We start from the raw sequence: 14,338 nt of genomic DNA on the forward strand, positions 1-14,338 counted from the left end.
AACTCGCGCTCCGCTGGGCTGGGCTCCGCCTCCGCCCACCAGCCCTGCTTCTAGGGAGGGGCACAGCCCGGCGGAGCGCGAGTTCGCCGTTCCCGCCCGCCGCGCTGCGCCCTCCCTCCAGCTCCCCGTCGCGCCCTCTGGCAAGGCCAAGCGCGGCGGGGAACCAGAGAGCGCAGCGCGGCGGGCGGGAACGCTGAACTCGCGCTCCGCTGGGCTGGGCTCCGCCTCCGCCCACCAGCCCTGCTTCTAGGGAGGGGCACAGCCCGGCGGAGCGAGAGTTCGCTGTTCCCGCCCACTTTGTGGCCCCTCCCCTTCCGTGCCTTGGCCCCTCCCCTTGCCCCCCCTAGTTTTAATCCTGGGTACGCCCATGGTGAGGGAGTATGTACTGGTAGGGGTGAGAAACCCATTAGGCATGGGGCACACCTTTCAGTTTTCTCTGTCTCATTTTTGTGGTCTTAGATTTAATAATAATAATAATAATAATAATTTATTTGTACCCCGCCCTCCCCAGTCAAAACCGGGCTCAGGGCGGCTAACACCAATAAAATTACAATAAGACATAAAAGAAAACAATTAATTAAAATACAATATGCAGCCTCATTTTAAGTAGTCCAGAAATCCAAACCATGAGGGAGGAAAACACAGGGGTCAGACTGAATCCAACCCAAAGGCCAGGCGGAACAGCTCTGTCTTGCAGGCCCTGCGGAAAGATGACAAATCCCACAGGGCCCTGGGCTCCTGTGAAAGAGTGTTCCACCAAGTTGGGGCCAATACTGAAAAGGCCCTGGCCCTAGTTGAGGCTAATCTAGCCACCTTATGGCTTGGGATCTCCAGAATATTGTTGTTTGTGGATCTTAAGGTCCTTCGCGGGGCATACCAGGAGAGGCGGTTCCGTAGGTACGAGGGTCCCCAGCCGCATAGGGCTTTAAGAGTCAAAACCAGCACCTTAAACCATAATTTAGTTATCCAAATTGCCGCTTCACAGTAAAAGGAGCTCCTGAAAATCTGTTAGCATTGTAGTGCAGATTTCTCCTAAGGCACATTTTTGCGAAGCATGCTTTCGCAAATAATGACATCTTCTCCAGTAACAAATCCGGATCAGTTGACAAGATAGCTAATCTTAAAAGGACTATGTAATTTGGGATTAGGTATCTCCAGCCCCAGTACTTGCACACTCTTTTTGCTTCCCTTGCTCCAGTTGCTGAGTCATAATAGCCCCGCCTAGATTTCTGGACTTAAATTTGGCAATGGAGGTCTGGACGCTTCATCTGAAGCACTGCAGGTCTATGCTTATGTGGTAACCACATTAAGACTGTTAAAATGGCAGAGTATCCATTGGTCAAGATGGGTTTCTAAGTGCAGGACTGAACCCTGTGGTACCCTACTTCTCCCATTTCTCCAGGATGGCGAGGAACCATTAGTGAGTACTCTTTGGTGGCCTTCCCTGTTGTGCTCTGTGGCAAACCCCCTCTGTATTGGTGTTGGTGCTGACCTTTAAAGCCCTAAACGGCCTCGGTCCAGTATACCTGAAGGAGCGTCTCCATCCCCATCGTTCTACCCAGACACTGAGGTCCAGCACCGAGGGCCTTTTGGCGGTTCCCTTGCTACGGGAAGCCAAGTTACAGGGAACCAGGCAGAGGGCCTTCTCGGTAGTGGCACCCACCCTGTGGAACGCCCTCCCACCAGAGGTCAAAGAGAACAGCAATTACCAGACCTTTAGAAGGCATCTTAAGGCAGCCCTGTTTAGGGAAGCTTTTAATGTTTGATGGATTTCTGTATTTTAATGTTTTGTTGGAAGCCGCCCAGAGTGGCTGGGGGAACCCAGCCAGATGGGCGGGGTATAAATAAATAAATAAATAAATACATAAATAAATAAATAATATGTATACACTATATTAACCATCACGGGTTATCTGATGGTTTTTGTGTGAGGGTAGTCTTAGATCCTTGGAGGTACACTTAGATCCTTGGGACGTGGGTGGTGCTGTGGCCTAAACCACTGAGCCTCTTGGGTTTCCCAATCAGAAGGTCTGGGGTACCAGAAGCGGTTTAGTCATGCTGGCCACATGACCCGGAAAGGTGTATTGAGGACAAACGCAGGCTCCCTCAGCCTGAAAGCGAGATGAGCGCTCCAACCTCATAGTCGCCTTTGACTGGACTTAACCATCCAGGGGTCCTTTACCTATCTTGACGTTACCTTAGATCCTTGGAGACTCAGGCAGAAGTTGAAGAAATAAGAAAGATTTATTTTACAGGACAAAGTTGATAAAACAAAGGACGCATCAGGAGATAATGTTCCTTCGGGAAACAGTTAACACTAATAATTACACTAAACCGAATAGATGTTACAGGCTTCTAAGCGAGGTAGTAAATACACAGCTTCTTTTAAGTAACTACTCTTCGGTTAGATCAGGCATCCCCAAACTTCGGCCCTCCAGATGTTTTGGACTACAATTCCCATCTTCCCCGACCACTGGTCCTCTTAGCTAGGGATCATGGGAGTTGTAGGCCAAAACATCTGGAGGGACGCAGTTTGGGGGTGCCTGGGTTAGATGTTACAGGTTTCTAGATTAGATGGTAAATACTCGGCTTCTTCCCAGTAATTTCACTTCAGTTCTTTAGCTTAGTTGCTGCATAGGTGAATTCTCTAGTTCTTAAACAAGGTGGCACTTTTTGTCAGTTACCCAACCTTTTATGAATCCCACTCCTGAGGTACTTCTAGCAGTATAACAGACCCAGGGGATCGCCACACCCTTCTTAACTGGTTTGGGATTCTTCTCTTCCTAGAAGATTACTCCCCTCCTGACTGAAATGAGACCCAAGCAGAAATGAGACCCTCACAGCTCCTACTTCTCCAGGCTCAAACTCAGCCCCCCAGTTAACTCCTGTCTGAATACTCTCTCAAAAGAGTAGACACCATCTTTCAGTCTAAACTCAGAGACTCCTTTCTCTAGCTGTAGATACTTTTCTTGGAGTGGATGCTACACACAGACCAGAACCAACTCTTTCCCTCAAACTATCTGCCCACTCTCTTAGAAATTGCTCCTTTTATTCTCCCTCCCTAAATGCTCCACGCATGCACCCCCTCTGGCTAGCTGTCGTGGTAGCCAAACAGACAGAGGCTCCCGGCCTCTGGTGGAATTCAGAGGCACTCTGGTCCAGCTCAGCTGTTTGTCACATGATCCCAGGTCTCTGCCCCTTGCAGCAAGTGACAATTCTTTCTGGCCTGGCCTGTCCATGTGGCTGTTTCCACTTTGCTGCAGCGCAGGGGAGTCTCCAGGATGAAGGCTCAGAGTCAAGACGTCTTCTTCCTCCCATACTCTATGACCACGGGCTTCCCCAGCAGGATGAACCCGTTTGTCAGCTGCAGGGCTGCCTGTGCCGTTGAGATGCCTGAGACCAAAGAGCAACACAGGATCAGCCCTGGCGGTTCAGGCATCCTGATACCGTTGGAGCCCCGCACTCCATTCCCCGCCCACACCCCAACCGGAAGGCCAGCGTTTGGCTCTGGGGGACATGGAGGGCTGGACACTCACTGGGAAAGGTGAGGAAAGCTTGTCCTCTCATGCGCCCGCTCAGCAGGCGGAATTGGATCTCGGGGCCTCCCTCCTCCTGGAACCTCGCAAACAAGGACAGCAGCTCCTTCATGTTGACGCGACGACTGAGGTTCTTCAAGTACAGCACCTGCTCATCACCAAAACACATAATGCAGTGTTAGAAACTCAGGTATATAAGCTAATAACCATACGGCACCTAAAATCTAGGTGGCCGTCACCACCGTAGAAGGTCTAGGTGTCTCCTGCCCCCCGCCCCCAGTGAAGTTGTTCATGGAAGAAGCAAAGATCAACAGTGTCAAAGCGATGATTCTTCAACACCAACTTCATTGAACTGCTCATGTTGTTCGGATGCCTGATTATCGTCTTCCGAGGCAACTACTGTATTCCAAACTTTAAAAAGGAAAGCGTAATGCTTGTGGTCAACAAAAGAGGTTCAAAGACTCTCTCAAGGCAAATCTTAAAAAATGTAACTGGGAAACACTGGCCTACGAGTGTTCCAATTGGAGAACAGCCTTTACCAAAGGTGTCATGAGCTTTGAAGTCACTCGAAATCAGGACGAAAGGGAGAAACCTGCGAAGAGGAAAGCACGTTTGGCAAACCCTCACCATGATCAACTTCCGTCTGGAAACCTATGTCCCCACTGTGGAAGGACGTGTGGATCCACAACTGACTTCCACAGTCACTTACAGACTCACTGTTAAACTGTGTTTATGGAAGACAATCTTACTCGGCTACGAGTGATCACCAAAGAAGAGGAGAAGATGATGGTTATTATTAATTCCATTTCTATACCACTTTATATTTTAAAGAAAAAACATCTAAGTGGGTGTCAACAAATTAAAACAACATACCGTATTGGCCTGAATATAAACCTCACTCCCCCCCCAAAAAAAGTTGCGACCTTTACAAAACTTGGCTTTTACGATTTCACTGCTGAAATAGACATACGGTAAAATGGAACGGGTGTGAGTGCCTGCAGAATTTTAAGGGAGTGACTTATATTTGGGTATTGTCTTTTTCTCTCCCCCCCTCCCACCTGATTTTTAAGGGTGTGGCTTATATTCAGGCCAATACGGTATAAAACAATCCAAAATAAAACAAATTCAAGCTTTGGAGAAAATAGTTCAGATCCTTCTCTAAGTGACCCTTGGGATTCCTTCCAACTCTACGATTCTGTGATCTCTCCCCCCCCCCCCCCGGTTTTTCGAGCAACATCTTCATGTCTGGAGAGCTTCCTGAGAAAGTAATTTTCTGGAGCTGCAAAAAGAATGGAAGCGCTCTTCTGCAGAATGGTCAGGTGACCCCCTCAACAACCTCTCTGTTACCGACTCTCAAACTTTGAGTTTGTCAAAAGGGAGACTGCTGAAATTAATTGACTGGAGCCATGCGACTCAGCTCGGGTCAACTGGACCCAGTTTTTGTGAGCAAGGTGGACTCAAGTTACTTCTGGGGTCCTTCCAAGATTTGAGGCCCTGAAGGTTAAGCTTCATTCGTTTCCTAGGACATCTGCCTAGGATCACACTTCAGAATGACCTTAACAGATTAGACAACTGGGCCAAAGCAAACAAGATGAATTTTAACAAGGAGAAATGTAAAGTACTACACTTGGGCAAAAAAAATGAAAGGCACAAATACAGGATGGGAGACACCTGGCTTGAGAGCAGTACATGTGAAAAGGATCTAGGAGTCTTGGTAGACCACAAACTTGACATGAGTCAGCAGTGTGATGCAGCAGCTAAAAAAGCCAATGCAATTCTGGGCTGCATCAATAGGAGTATAGCATCTAGATCAAGGGAAGTAATAGTACCACTGTATTCTGCTCTGGTCAGACCTCACCTGGAGTACTGTGTCCAGTTCTGGGCACCACAGTTCAAGAAGGATACTGATAAGCTGGAACGTGTCCAGAAGAGGGCAACCAAAATGGTCAAAGGCCTGGAAACGATGCCTTATGAGGAACGGCTTAGGGAGCTGGGTATGTTTAGCCTGGAGAAGAGAAGGGTAAGGGGTGATATGATAACCATGTTCAAATATATAAAAGGATGTCATATAGAGGAGGGAGAAAGGTTGTTTTCTGCTGCTCCAGAGAAGCGGACACGGAGCAACGGATTCAAACTACAAGAAAGAAAATTCCACCTAAAACATTAGGAAGAACTTCCTGACAGTAAGAGCTGTTCGGCAGTGGAATTTGCTGCCAAGGAGTGTGGTGGAGTCTCCTTCTTTGGAGGTCTTTAAGCAGAGGCTTGACAGCCATCTGTCAGGAATGCTTTGATGGTGTTTCCTGCTTGGCAGGGGGTTGGACTGGATGGCCCTTGTGGTCTCTTCCAACTCTATGATTCTATGATTCTAAAATTATTATTATTAATAATAATAATAATAACACTGATCTGGTTGGCCACTGTGAGAACAGGATGCCAGACTAGGTGGGTCCCAGGTTTGGTCCAGTAGGGCTGTTTTTAATTAATGCCTTTCTGATGTTCCAGGCACCTATGGAGGAGGAAGCAGGCCAGGCTCTGGCAGCTGTGAAACAGAGGCAGCCATGGCAGGAAATGGAACAGGAAGTTGACAGTGAGGAGGCCAGATGTCTGAGTAAGGAAAAGCTGTCCTGCATTTTTGATGCCCCCCAGTTTCTTTCTTTCTTCTTTTTAATATATATATTTTAATGAAATTTTGTTTTACAATTTAGAGCCTCCTATGATTCTATGATTCTATGATCTTGAGGGTTCTAGGACATGAAGGGATCCTCTTGGCGCCGGGAACCGGCAAGCAGGGAGGCTCCTGAGCCCCAGGGGCAGGAAAGGAAGAGACTCACCTCGCTTGGCTCTCCAGGGCTGTAGGAGGAAAACCGGGGAATCTGGCGGATCTCCTCCTCCGAGAGGCGGTTTCTGCGGATCTCCTCCTCTGGGATAAACTCCACCGGCTCTGTCACCATCACGGGCGCTGGGGTTGGCTGGGTATCTGGGTTCTGAGATGTTGGGGGGCTGTCGGGAGGCGCGGGGCACGGCAAATCTGGGTCACTTTGGGGAGGCGAGGTAAGGCCCTCTGGCCGGCGGCCAAGAGTTGTGCTGAGGTATGACAAGGGGTCCTCCTGTCTAGCCTCATCTGGGCCAGAAGGAAAACAACAGAGCCCTCAGTTACAGACATATTATTATTATTATTATTATTATTATTATTATTATTATTATTATTATTATTATCTTATACCGCACCCATCTGACTAGGTTGCCCCAGCCACTCTGGGCAGCTTCCAACAGGATATTTAAAACAATAAAACACCAAACATTTAAAACTTCCCTAACAGGCCTGCTTTCAGATATCTTCTAAAAATCAGATACGGTAGTTGTTTATTTCCTTGACATCTGATGGGAGGGCGTTCCACAGGGCAGGTACCACTACTGAGAAGGCCCTCTGCCTGGTTCCCTGTAACTTTGCTTCTCTCAGTGAGGGAACCGCCAGAAGGCCCTCGGAGCTGGACCTCAGTGTCCGGGCTGAATGATGGGGGTGGAGATGCTCCTTCAGGTATACTGGGCCGAGGCCGTTTAGGGCTTTCAAGGTCAGCACCAACACTTTGAATTGTGCTTGGAAATGTTCTGGGAGCCAATGTAGGTCTTTCAGGACCAGTGTTATGTGGTCTTGGCGGCCGCTCCCAGTCACCTGTCTAGCTGCCGCATTCTGGATTAGTTGTAGTTTCTGGGTCACCTTCAAAGGTAGCCCCACATAGAGCGCATTGCAGTAGTCCAAGCGGGAGATAACCAGAGCTTGCACTAGAGCATGCAACTAGACATTTGCAGAAGGCCACATTGCGGGGAAAGTTAGGCAATGAAGCACTCCGCCACCTTCCCTAGTTGCCTTCCACGCCCACCCATAAGGACTCCAGGGGCCCCCAGCCACACACCTTGGTGGTACAGAACCCTCAGGAAGGCATGGCGGTCCGTGCCCTGGAAGAGGGAGCTCTCGATCTCCATCTCTCGCCTGCTCAGCTGCTTGCTGCCTGCAAAGCGCTGGGGCAGCGAAAGGATGCGCCGGTGCTCGGCCATCTTCTCCTCGATGGCCCCGATCCTCTCTCGTATTGCCTCGGGGGCTGCCCTGAGGCTGGGACTCTGGAAGGAAGACACAGACAGGGGTCAGGTGCCTCCCCTCATCCCCCACCCCTTCAGCTTCCTCCGACTCATAGGAGATCTCTCCCCTGGTGGGAGCCACCCCCTCCAACTGATCAGGATCCTGAATCTTCCCAGGAGCAGGAGGACAGTATAGATTGGGAACAGTAGTTCGCAGAGAGACATAGTTCAGAAGGCAGATGCTGAGAAATATTGGATGAGGAACAGCTAGGAGAACACACACACACACACACACACACACACACACACACACAGAGTTAACAGATTTACTATCTCTGGAAAGCATTCATCCGCTTTCCCCAAGATCAAGAATGGCTGAGACTGTGGCAGAAAAGAAAGCACAGAGGGTACAGTACAAGTTCAGGTTACAAGACGTAAAAGTGACATGGGTGACTAGGGGCGTAAGGGGGTGGAATTCTTCATTGGGAGCATCGCCATTCCTAGGAGGTGGGTTCTTTGTTCTCTCACTGCGATAATTAAAGTTTCTAAATGGTAAGAAGACTCCTTTTCCTTTGTTCTGCTTATCTACTAACAGGGGGGCGGGGGAGGAATAACAACAACAACAACAACAAATTTTATTTATACCCTGCCCTCCCCAGCCAAGACCAGGCTCAGGGCAGCTAACACAAAAAAAATAAAACAATTGATCAAGCTACAACTTAAAAACAAGATTAAATACATTAAAATAAAAATTAAAATGCAGCCTCATATGGAAGCAAAAAGCAAAAAGGAAAGAGGGGGAGGGGATCAAGTTAATTCCAAGCCAAAGGCCACGGAACAACTCTGTCTTACAGGCCCTGCGGAAAGAAATCAGGTCCCGCAGGGCCGTGGTCTCATGAGACAGAGCGTTCCACCAGGTCGGAGCCAGTGTTGAGAAGGCCCTGGTTCTAGTTGAGGCTAATCTGACTTCCTTTGAGCCCGGGACCTCTAGGGTGTTACTATTTATGGACCTTAAGGTCCTCCGCGGGGCATACCGGGAGAGGCGGTCCCGTAAGTACGAGGGTCCTAGGCCGTCAGCCTGACACCTGGGCCTCACGTATTTCAGCATGGAAATGAAAAGGTCCGGTTTGTGTGACAGCAAGCTGGTCATTATCAGGCCGTGGCAAAACAAACTGGCTTCCACCAGCCGATTGCAGTGCCCTTACTAGGCAGCGAAGTGAACACAGTGAAGGACTCCCTGCCCCCTCATCTACCGTACCTTATCTGCCAAGGCATGGCTCTTCCAGAATTGGATCTCGGCGTCTGAGAGACCCAGCTCTCGAAGAGCGGCGGCCTCTTTGCTGCTTTCCTGCAGCGCCTGGAACTGAGGCAAAGTGCAGGTCCCAGCGGCTTCCTCTCCAAAGGGCTTGTAGAGTGCTGCAGGTGCAAAGCAGCGGCGCTTGGACACACACCTGCGAGCCAACACGGCAGCGTTAGAAGAGGGGTACCCTGGGAGGCGGCAGGCCAAGCCTCCGGGAAAGAGCCTGCGCCATCGGATCCTGAGAAGGGATCCCTGCCTTGCAGGGGGTTGGACTAGATGACCATTGGTGTCTTTTCCAACTCTACCATTCTACGATTCTCAGAAGACCCGATGGCAGAGGACCCTCATTGGTGCACAGCGTCCCTCCCTCTCGCCCCCCAGTGCTTCCGGCCTTCCTGCTGTTGTAAACGAAATCTGCCCTTATAGAGTCCTTTGTAGGTTCTCCATTGGTAGGGGAAAAAAACAGAGGCCAACCAGAGAATATTGAGAAGCAAAGCAGCTAGTAAGCCTGATCTTTATTGAACTGTTGCAACAGGGTGCTCCCCCTTACACAGGAGAAAGGAGGAGGACCCAGAACAAAGGTATGCCTGTCCTTATATAGACATTTTGAAATTCCCTGCCCTGGAGCTCAAGACCACCCCTCCATACATCATACATACACCACAGACGGTACGGTCTACAACAGAAATCTGAGTCTGGCAGGTTACCTGTTAATGGTCACTTGATTGGATTACCTGGGGAGCCTGGCCAGTCTTTTCGTAATGATAAATACTTAGTTCCTGAGCCAGGTCACAGGCTCACCCCATTCACACAGACATACCCTTAAGACAGGATTTGTGAACGAAAAGACAATGGAGAGGCTTTTCCATTTTCCTTCGACCTTGCAGAGAAATATTTGAGCTCAATTTGAGGGACAAAATGGTTTCAGGACTTTTTCTGTGGGGTTTCAGCCATATGGTTTATATATTTATGTATGTGTTTGCTTTGTACAATTATGAACATTTATTATATATCTAAGACCTTAAAATTCTTATAACACTGCAATGACGGGCCAAGAATGCTTCCCGCTGCCAGGGACAGTCCCCCCCACTCTGCCCTTGTTCAGGATCCGCACTCACTGCTCAATGGAGACAGATGTGTCGAGCTGATGGTGGAGGAGGCTCTTGAGCTGCCTTTGGCCTTCCGTCTCCTGGTCCTCCAGGGGGATGTCATCCCGGCTGTGTCTGCTGTCGATCCTGCGAAGGTGGAGAGGTCAGAAGCAGGGAGGTTAGAACTCAGATATAATACTTGGCGCCTAAAAGCTCCTTAAACCAAGGCTACACTCGCCAAAACAGAAAGTCTAGTGCCATTTTGGGGCAAGATGATTCTCAAGTCTTATTTTTCAAATGATGGACAGTGTGATTGATTCTCAGGTAAACATCTGTGGCTCTAGTAGGTGTGCCTATTAAAATAAAAGCAATTATTTATTTACAACAAAGGTCAGATTGCCCCTCTTTAAAACAAACAAGCAAATAAATAAACAACATTTTTTCTTACCATTTTTAATTGATTTTCCATAAAGCAAATTGTCATCAAATTAATAAAAATTTAATACAAATTTAAAAGCTGACTTCCCAATCCACCAGCTGTTCCTCCCCCCCTCCATTCCTGCTCCAGATAAATTAGCTTTCCTAACATTCATTTCAATAATCAATAAAATCAAACATATTTATATTTGCAATAACATTTTATCCTTTCTCCCTGCACATTGTCCGTATGAGTACCAATTTCTGCTTAAGACTTCCATATATTATTGTAACCTATCCACATAATAACCAGGTCGAGTAAATCCTCTTTTATCTGCCTGCGATAATCATTCATCAATAATTTTAAATCACTTCCCAGCAAAAAAGAACAATAATGTTATTAGCTATATGCCGCCCATCCAACTGGGTTGAACCAGATATCATTGATGTTTTAAGGCTGTTTAGAATAGATGAATATTCTAAAATATAAAAACTTAATAAAAAGTTTACACACACAGCAGGGTATTTTTTTAAGTTTAAATCAATTTTTTAAAAATAAAATGCTTTTGGAGGAAAAAACTTTCTAAAGATAGTTTTTTATTTAAGTTACATTATAGTCCAAATGCTATTCATCAGGAAATAAGTATTTGTTTTAAGTTTAACCACATCAGTTAACAAACATGGATACATATGCTATAATGTTATTGTTTTAGTTAAATTAATTGTTTAAATTGTTGTTAAGGAAAAGATTATTTTTCTTCTTCCAATAAAGTACAGCAGAAAAGTTGTCCAAATATAAACAATAATTTCATAATTACCTGTCTTTGTATTTCTAATAAAGGTAAAGGGACCCCTGACTGTTAGGTCCAGCCACGGACGACTCTGGGGTTGCAGAGCTCATCTTACTTTACTGGCCGAGGGAGCCAGCGTTTGTCTGCAGACAGTTTTTCCGGGTCATGTGGCCAGCATGACTAAGCTGCTTCTGGCGAAACCAGAGCAGTGAACGGAAATGCCGTTTATCTTCCCGCCGGAGCGGTACCTACCGTATTTATCTACTTGCACTTTGATGTGCTTTCGAACTGCTAGGTTGGCAGGATAACCAAATGAGTAATTTTTTATGTACACTCATACCTCATGTTACGTCCGCTGCGGGTTACGTCTTTCCAAGTTACGGACGGACCGAACCCGGAAGTCCCAGAACGGGTCAATTCCGTGTTCGTCACGCGCACATGCGCTAAATCGTGCTTTGCGCATGAGCAGAAGGGCCAAATTGTGTCACACGTTGCGTCAGGATGCAGCCTTTTCATGTTGCGAACGGGCCTCCGGAACGGATCCCGTTCGCAACCAGAGGTACCACTGTAGCTGTAAAATCTACTCTGAACATTTATTATTCCAAAAATGAAACCATCTGGTTGTAAATATTAAGATTACAGCCGCAAGAATAAGTCTTTCTGTAGAAAAAAAATGATTTAAATCAAGTCTTACTGACTAGCGATTCAAATCGATTTGATTTAAATCGAATCCACCCTGATACACACACACACCTCCAAGGAAGGACAGGGCACTGCTATGATGGACCCCTTTGGGTTTCATGGAGTCATAGAACGGTCGAGTTGGAAGGTACCCCCGAGGGTCATCAAGCCCAACCCCCTGCAAGGCCGGCGCCTCTCAAGTCAGGCATCCAGGACAGCTGGCCATTTAAGCCCGGACATTTAAGGACGGGAATCCTTGAACTTTTTTGGGGGACGACGACGACGACGACGACAGTTTTCTTCCCAAAACGGGTGTTCTCCTTTCTCCCTCGCCTCGGAAGCTGCTGCGATGCTGCTGCGCCTTTCGTGGACCCCATAAATCTCGTCGCGCTGCACCCCACCCCACCCTGACCCCCAAGTAAAGCAGAGCCAGGCAGGGCAGGGTGGGAGTGGCGACCCCCCTCGCCCCACATATCTGCACCCCAAGATCTCCCTCGGGGGGTCACAGCAACTCCCCCTCCCCGGCGCAGCCCCCCAATACCTCCTCATCGCTTTCGACGGCACCAACGGAAACTCCTCCTCCTCCTCCTCGGACTGCAACTCCCAAGAGGTGCCGCGCGGAGCGGGAGGGAAAGGGGGCGGGGCGCGGTGGCTGCCGGGAAATGTCGTTCCGAGCGGGCCGGAAGAGAGGAGTGCAGGCGGCGGGCGGAAAAACACACGGAGGCGACGTCTCTTCTCTCCGCCGCTCCGCCAAGTTGATGGGCATTGCTGGGGGGGTTGGACCCGTGGAGTCCCTTCCAAGTTTACACTTCATCTTTTTAAAAAAAATATTTATGCTTTTCAGGTTTATACATTATACACTAATTTTACAATCATTTTCACATTTCAAAACTCGACTTCCTCCCCTCTTTTTCTGCGGTTTCTAAAATTTATTTTTAACACCTTCTGCATATCGAAATTAACTTAATTTTCTCATTTATTCATCCACTTTAAATTTATATGCTCTTTATTTCTTAATTCTTCTGGTACATTTTGTATATTCTGCAAGTTTTTGTATCCATTCTTCTTTTGCTGGGACTTCGGCTTTTTTCCATTTTTGGGCAAGTAACGTGCTTGCCAACTTATACATGAATAAGTTTCTATACGGTTTAGGTAGTTCTGTCCCTATAATTCCCAAAAGAAAAGCTTCTTCTTCTTCTTTTTAAACAAGCATTATTTTAAACATCCTTTTCAATTCATTACATTATAAATTATTCCCCCAGTAAGCCTTAACCTTACTACAAGACCACCACATATAATAAAAATAACCTTTCTTTTTACATTTCCAACACATATTTGATTTTGATTTATACGTTTTTGCCAATTTACTCAGTGTTAGATACCATCGATATAACATTTTTATATGCTTTTCTCTTAAACCACAGCATGCTGTCGATTTTATATCCACATTCCACAATCGTTCCCATGGTTTCATGTCTATATTATGACCAATACCTATTGCCCAATGTATCATTGAGGATTTTACCTGCTCATCCTTTGTCTCCCATTCCAATAATATTTTATACATTTTAGACAGCACTTTTACATTACATTCCAACAGGTCTCTCTCCAGTTGTGTTATTTACACTTCTATGATTCTCTGTGAGCGAGTCATACACCCCCTCCCATATTTTTTTTTAAAGTCGGCAACCTCTATACACGCTCCTGGAGACAGGACCTGACTCTGCACTGCTGAGCCTTGCAGATGAAGCGCCCTGCAGGCCCCCATCCCGTCCCATTGGGACAACCCCCCATTCCCATTGGGATGGGGACAGGGGTGGACCTGCGTTTTGGGGGCCCTGAAGCTCCAACTGTTATGGGACCGCCTCTCCCCATAGAAACTGACCTGGACCCTGTGATCCCTGAATCACAAGAAGGGGCCTTTCTTGCGGTGGCTCCCAATTTGCGAAACACTATCCCCCGTGGGGCTATGCCTCCATTGCATACCTTTCGGCACTAGGCAAAAACATCCCTCTTCTCCCAGGGCTTTGGACAATTGCTCAGTCTACAGCCTATTAAAGCAAGGATTGTGTGTGTGTCGTTTTTTATTATCATCTGCTCATAGATTTGTAGTGGGAAGGGATAACACAGCTCATCTAGCCTAACTCCTTGCAAGCAAGCATGTCCAACAGGTAGATCGTGATCTACCACTAGATCACTGGACGTCTGTGGTGGATCACTGGTAGATCATATGGCTTCCCCCCCCAAAGCTGAATAACTGTGGCTCCCCTAAAAAAAGCTCAACATTTTATCTCCTCCTTGAAAAAACTCAACAACTTTGACCCTAACCCCGCACATTGGGCCTTCCTCTTTCCTAAAAAAAGTTCAACAACCTGAACCCCCCAAAAGGGGGTAGATCACAGCCAGTTTTTAACTCTGTGAGTAGATCACAGCCTCTTTGGAGTTGGC

At 47.4% G+C, this 14,338-nt stretch overlaps 1 protein-coding gene across 1 annotated transcript; it reads right to left on the reverse strand.

Annotated features, from left to right (window-relative positions):
* Nucleotides 1-2,225: 2,225 nt before the first annotated feature.
* Nucleotides 2,226-12,483, reverse strand: RBM41 (RNA binding motif protein 41). The gene is made up of 7 exons (XM_035107824.3): nucleotides 12,432-12,483; nucleotides 10,032-10,148; nucleotides 8,872-9,064; nucleotides 7,451-7,655; nucleotides 6,368-6,657; nucleotides 3,537-3,684; nucleotides 2,226-3,393 (listed from the first exon to the last, which is right to left on the reverse strand). Exons 1-7 carry the CDS (start codon nucleotides 12,437-12,439, stop codon nucleotides 3,296-3,298), a joined length of 1,059 nt encoding a protein of 352 aa, XP_034963715.3. The 5' UTR covers nucleotides 12,440-12,483; the 3' UTR covers nucleotides 2,226-3,295.
* Between the last annotated feature and the right edge of the window lie 1,855 nt (nucleotides 12,484-14,338).

This window comes from Zootoca vivipara, chromosome 2, assembly GCF_965207765.1.
Source record: "Zootoca vivipara chromosome 2, rZooViv2.hap1.1, whole genome shotgun sequence".
NCBI lineage: Eukaryota > Metazoa > Chordata > Lepidosauria > Squamata > Lacertidae > Zootoca > Zootoca vivipara.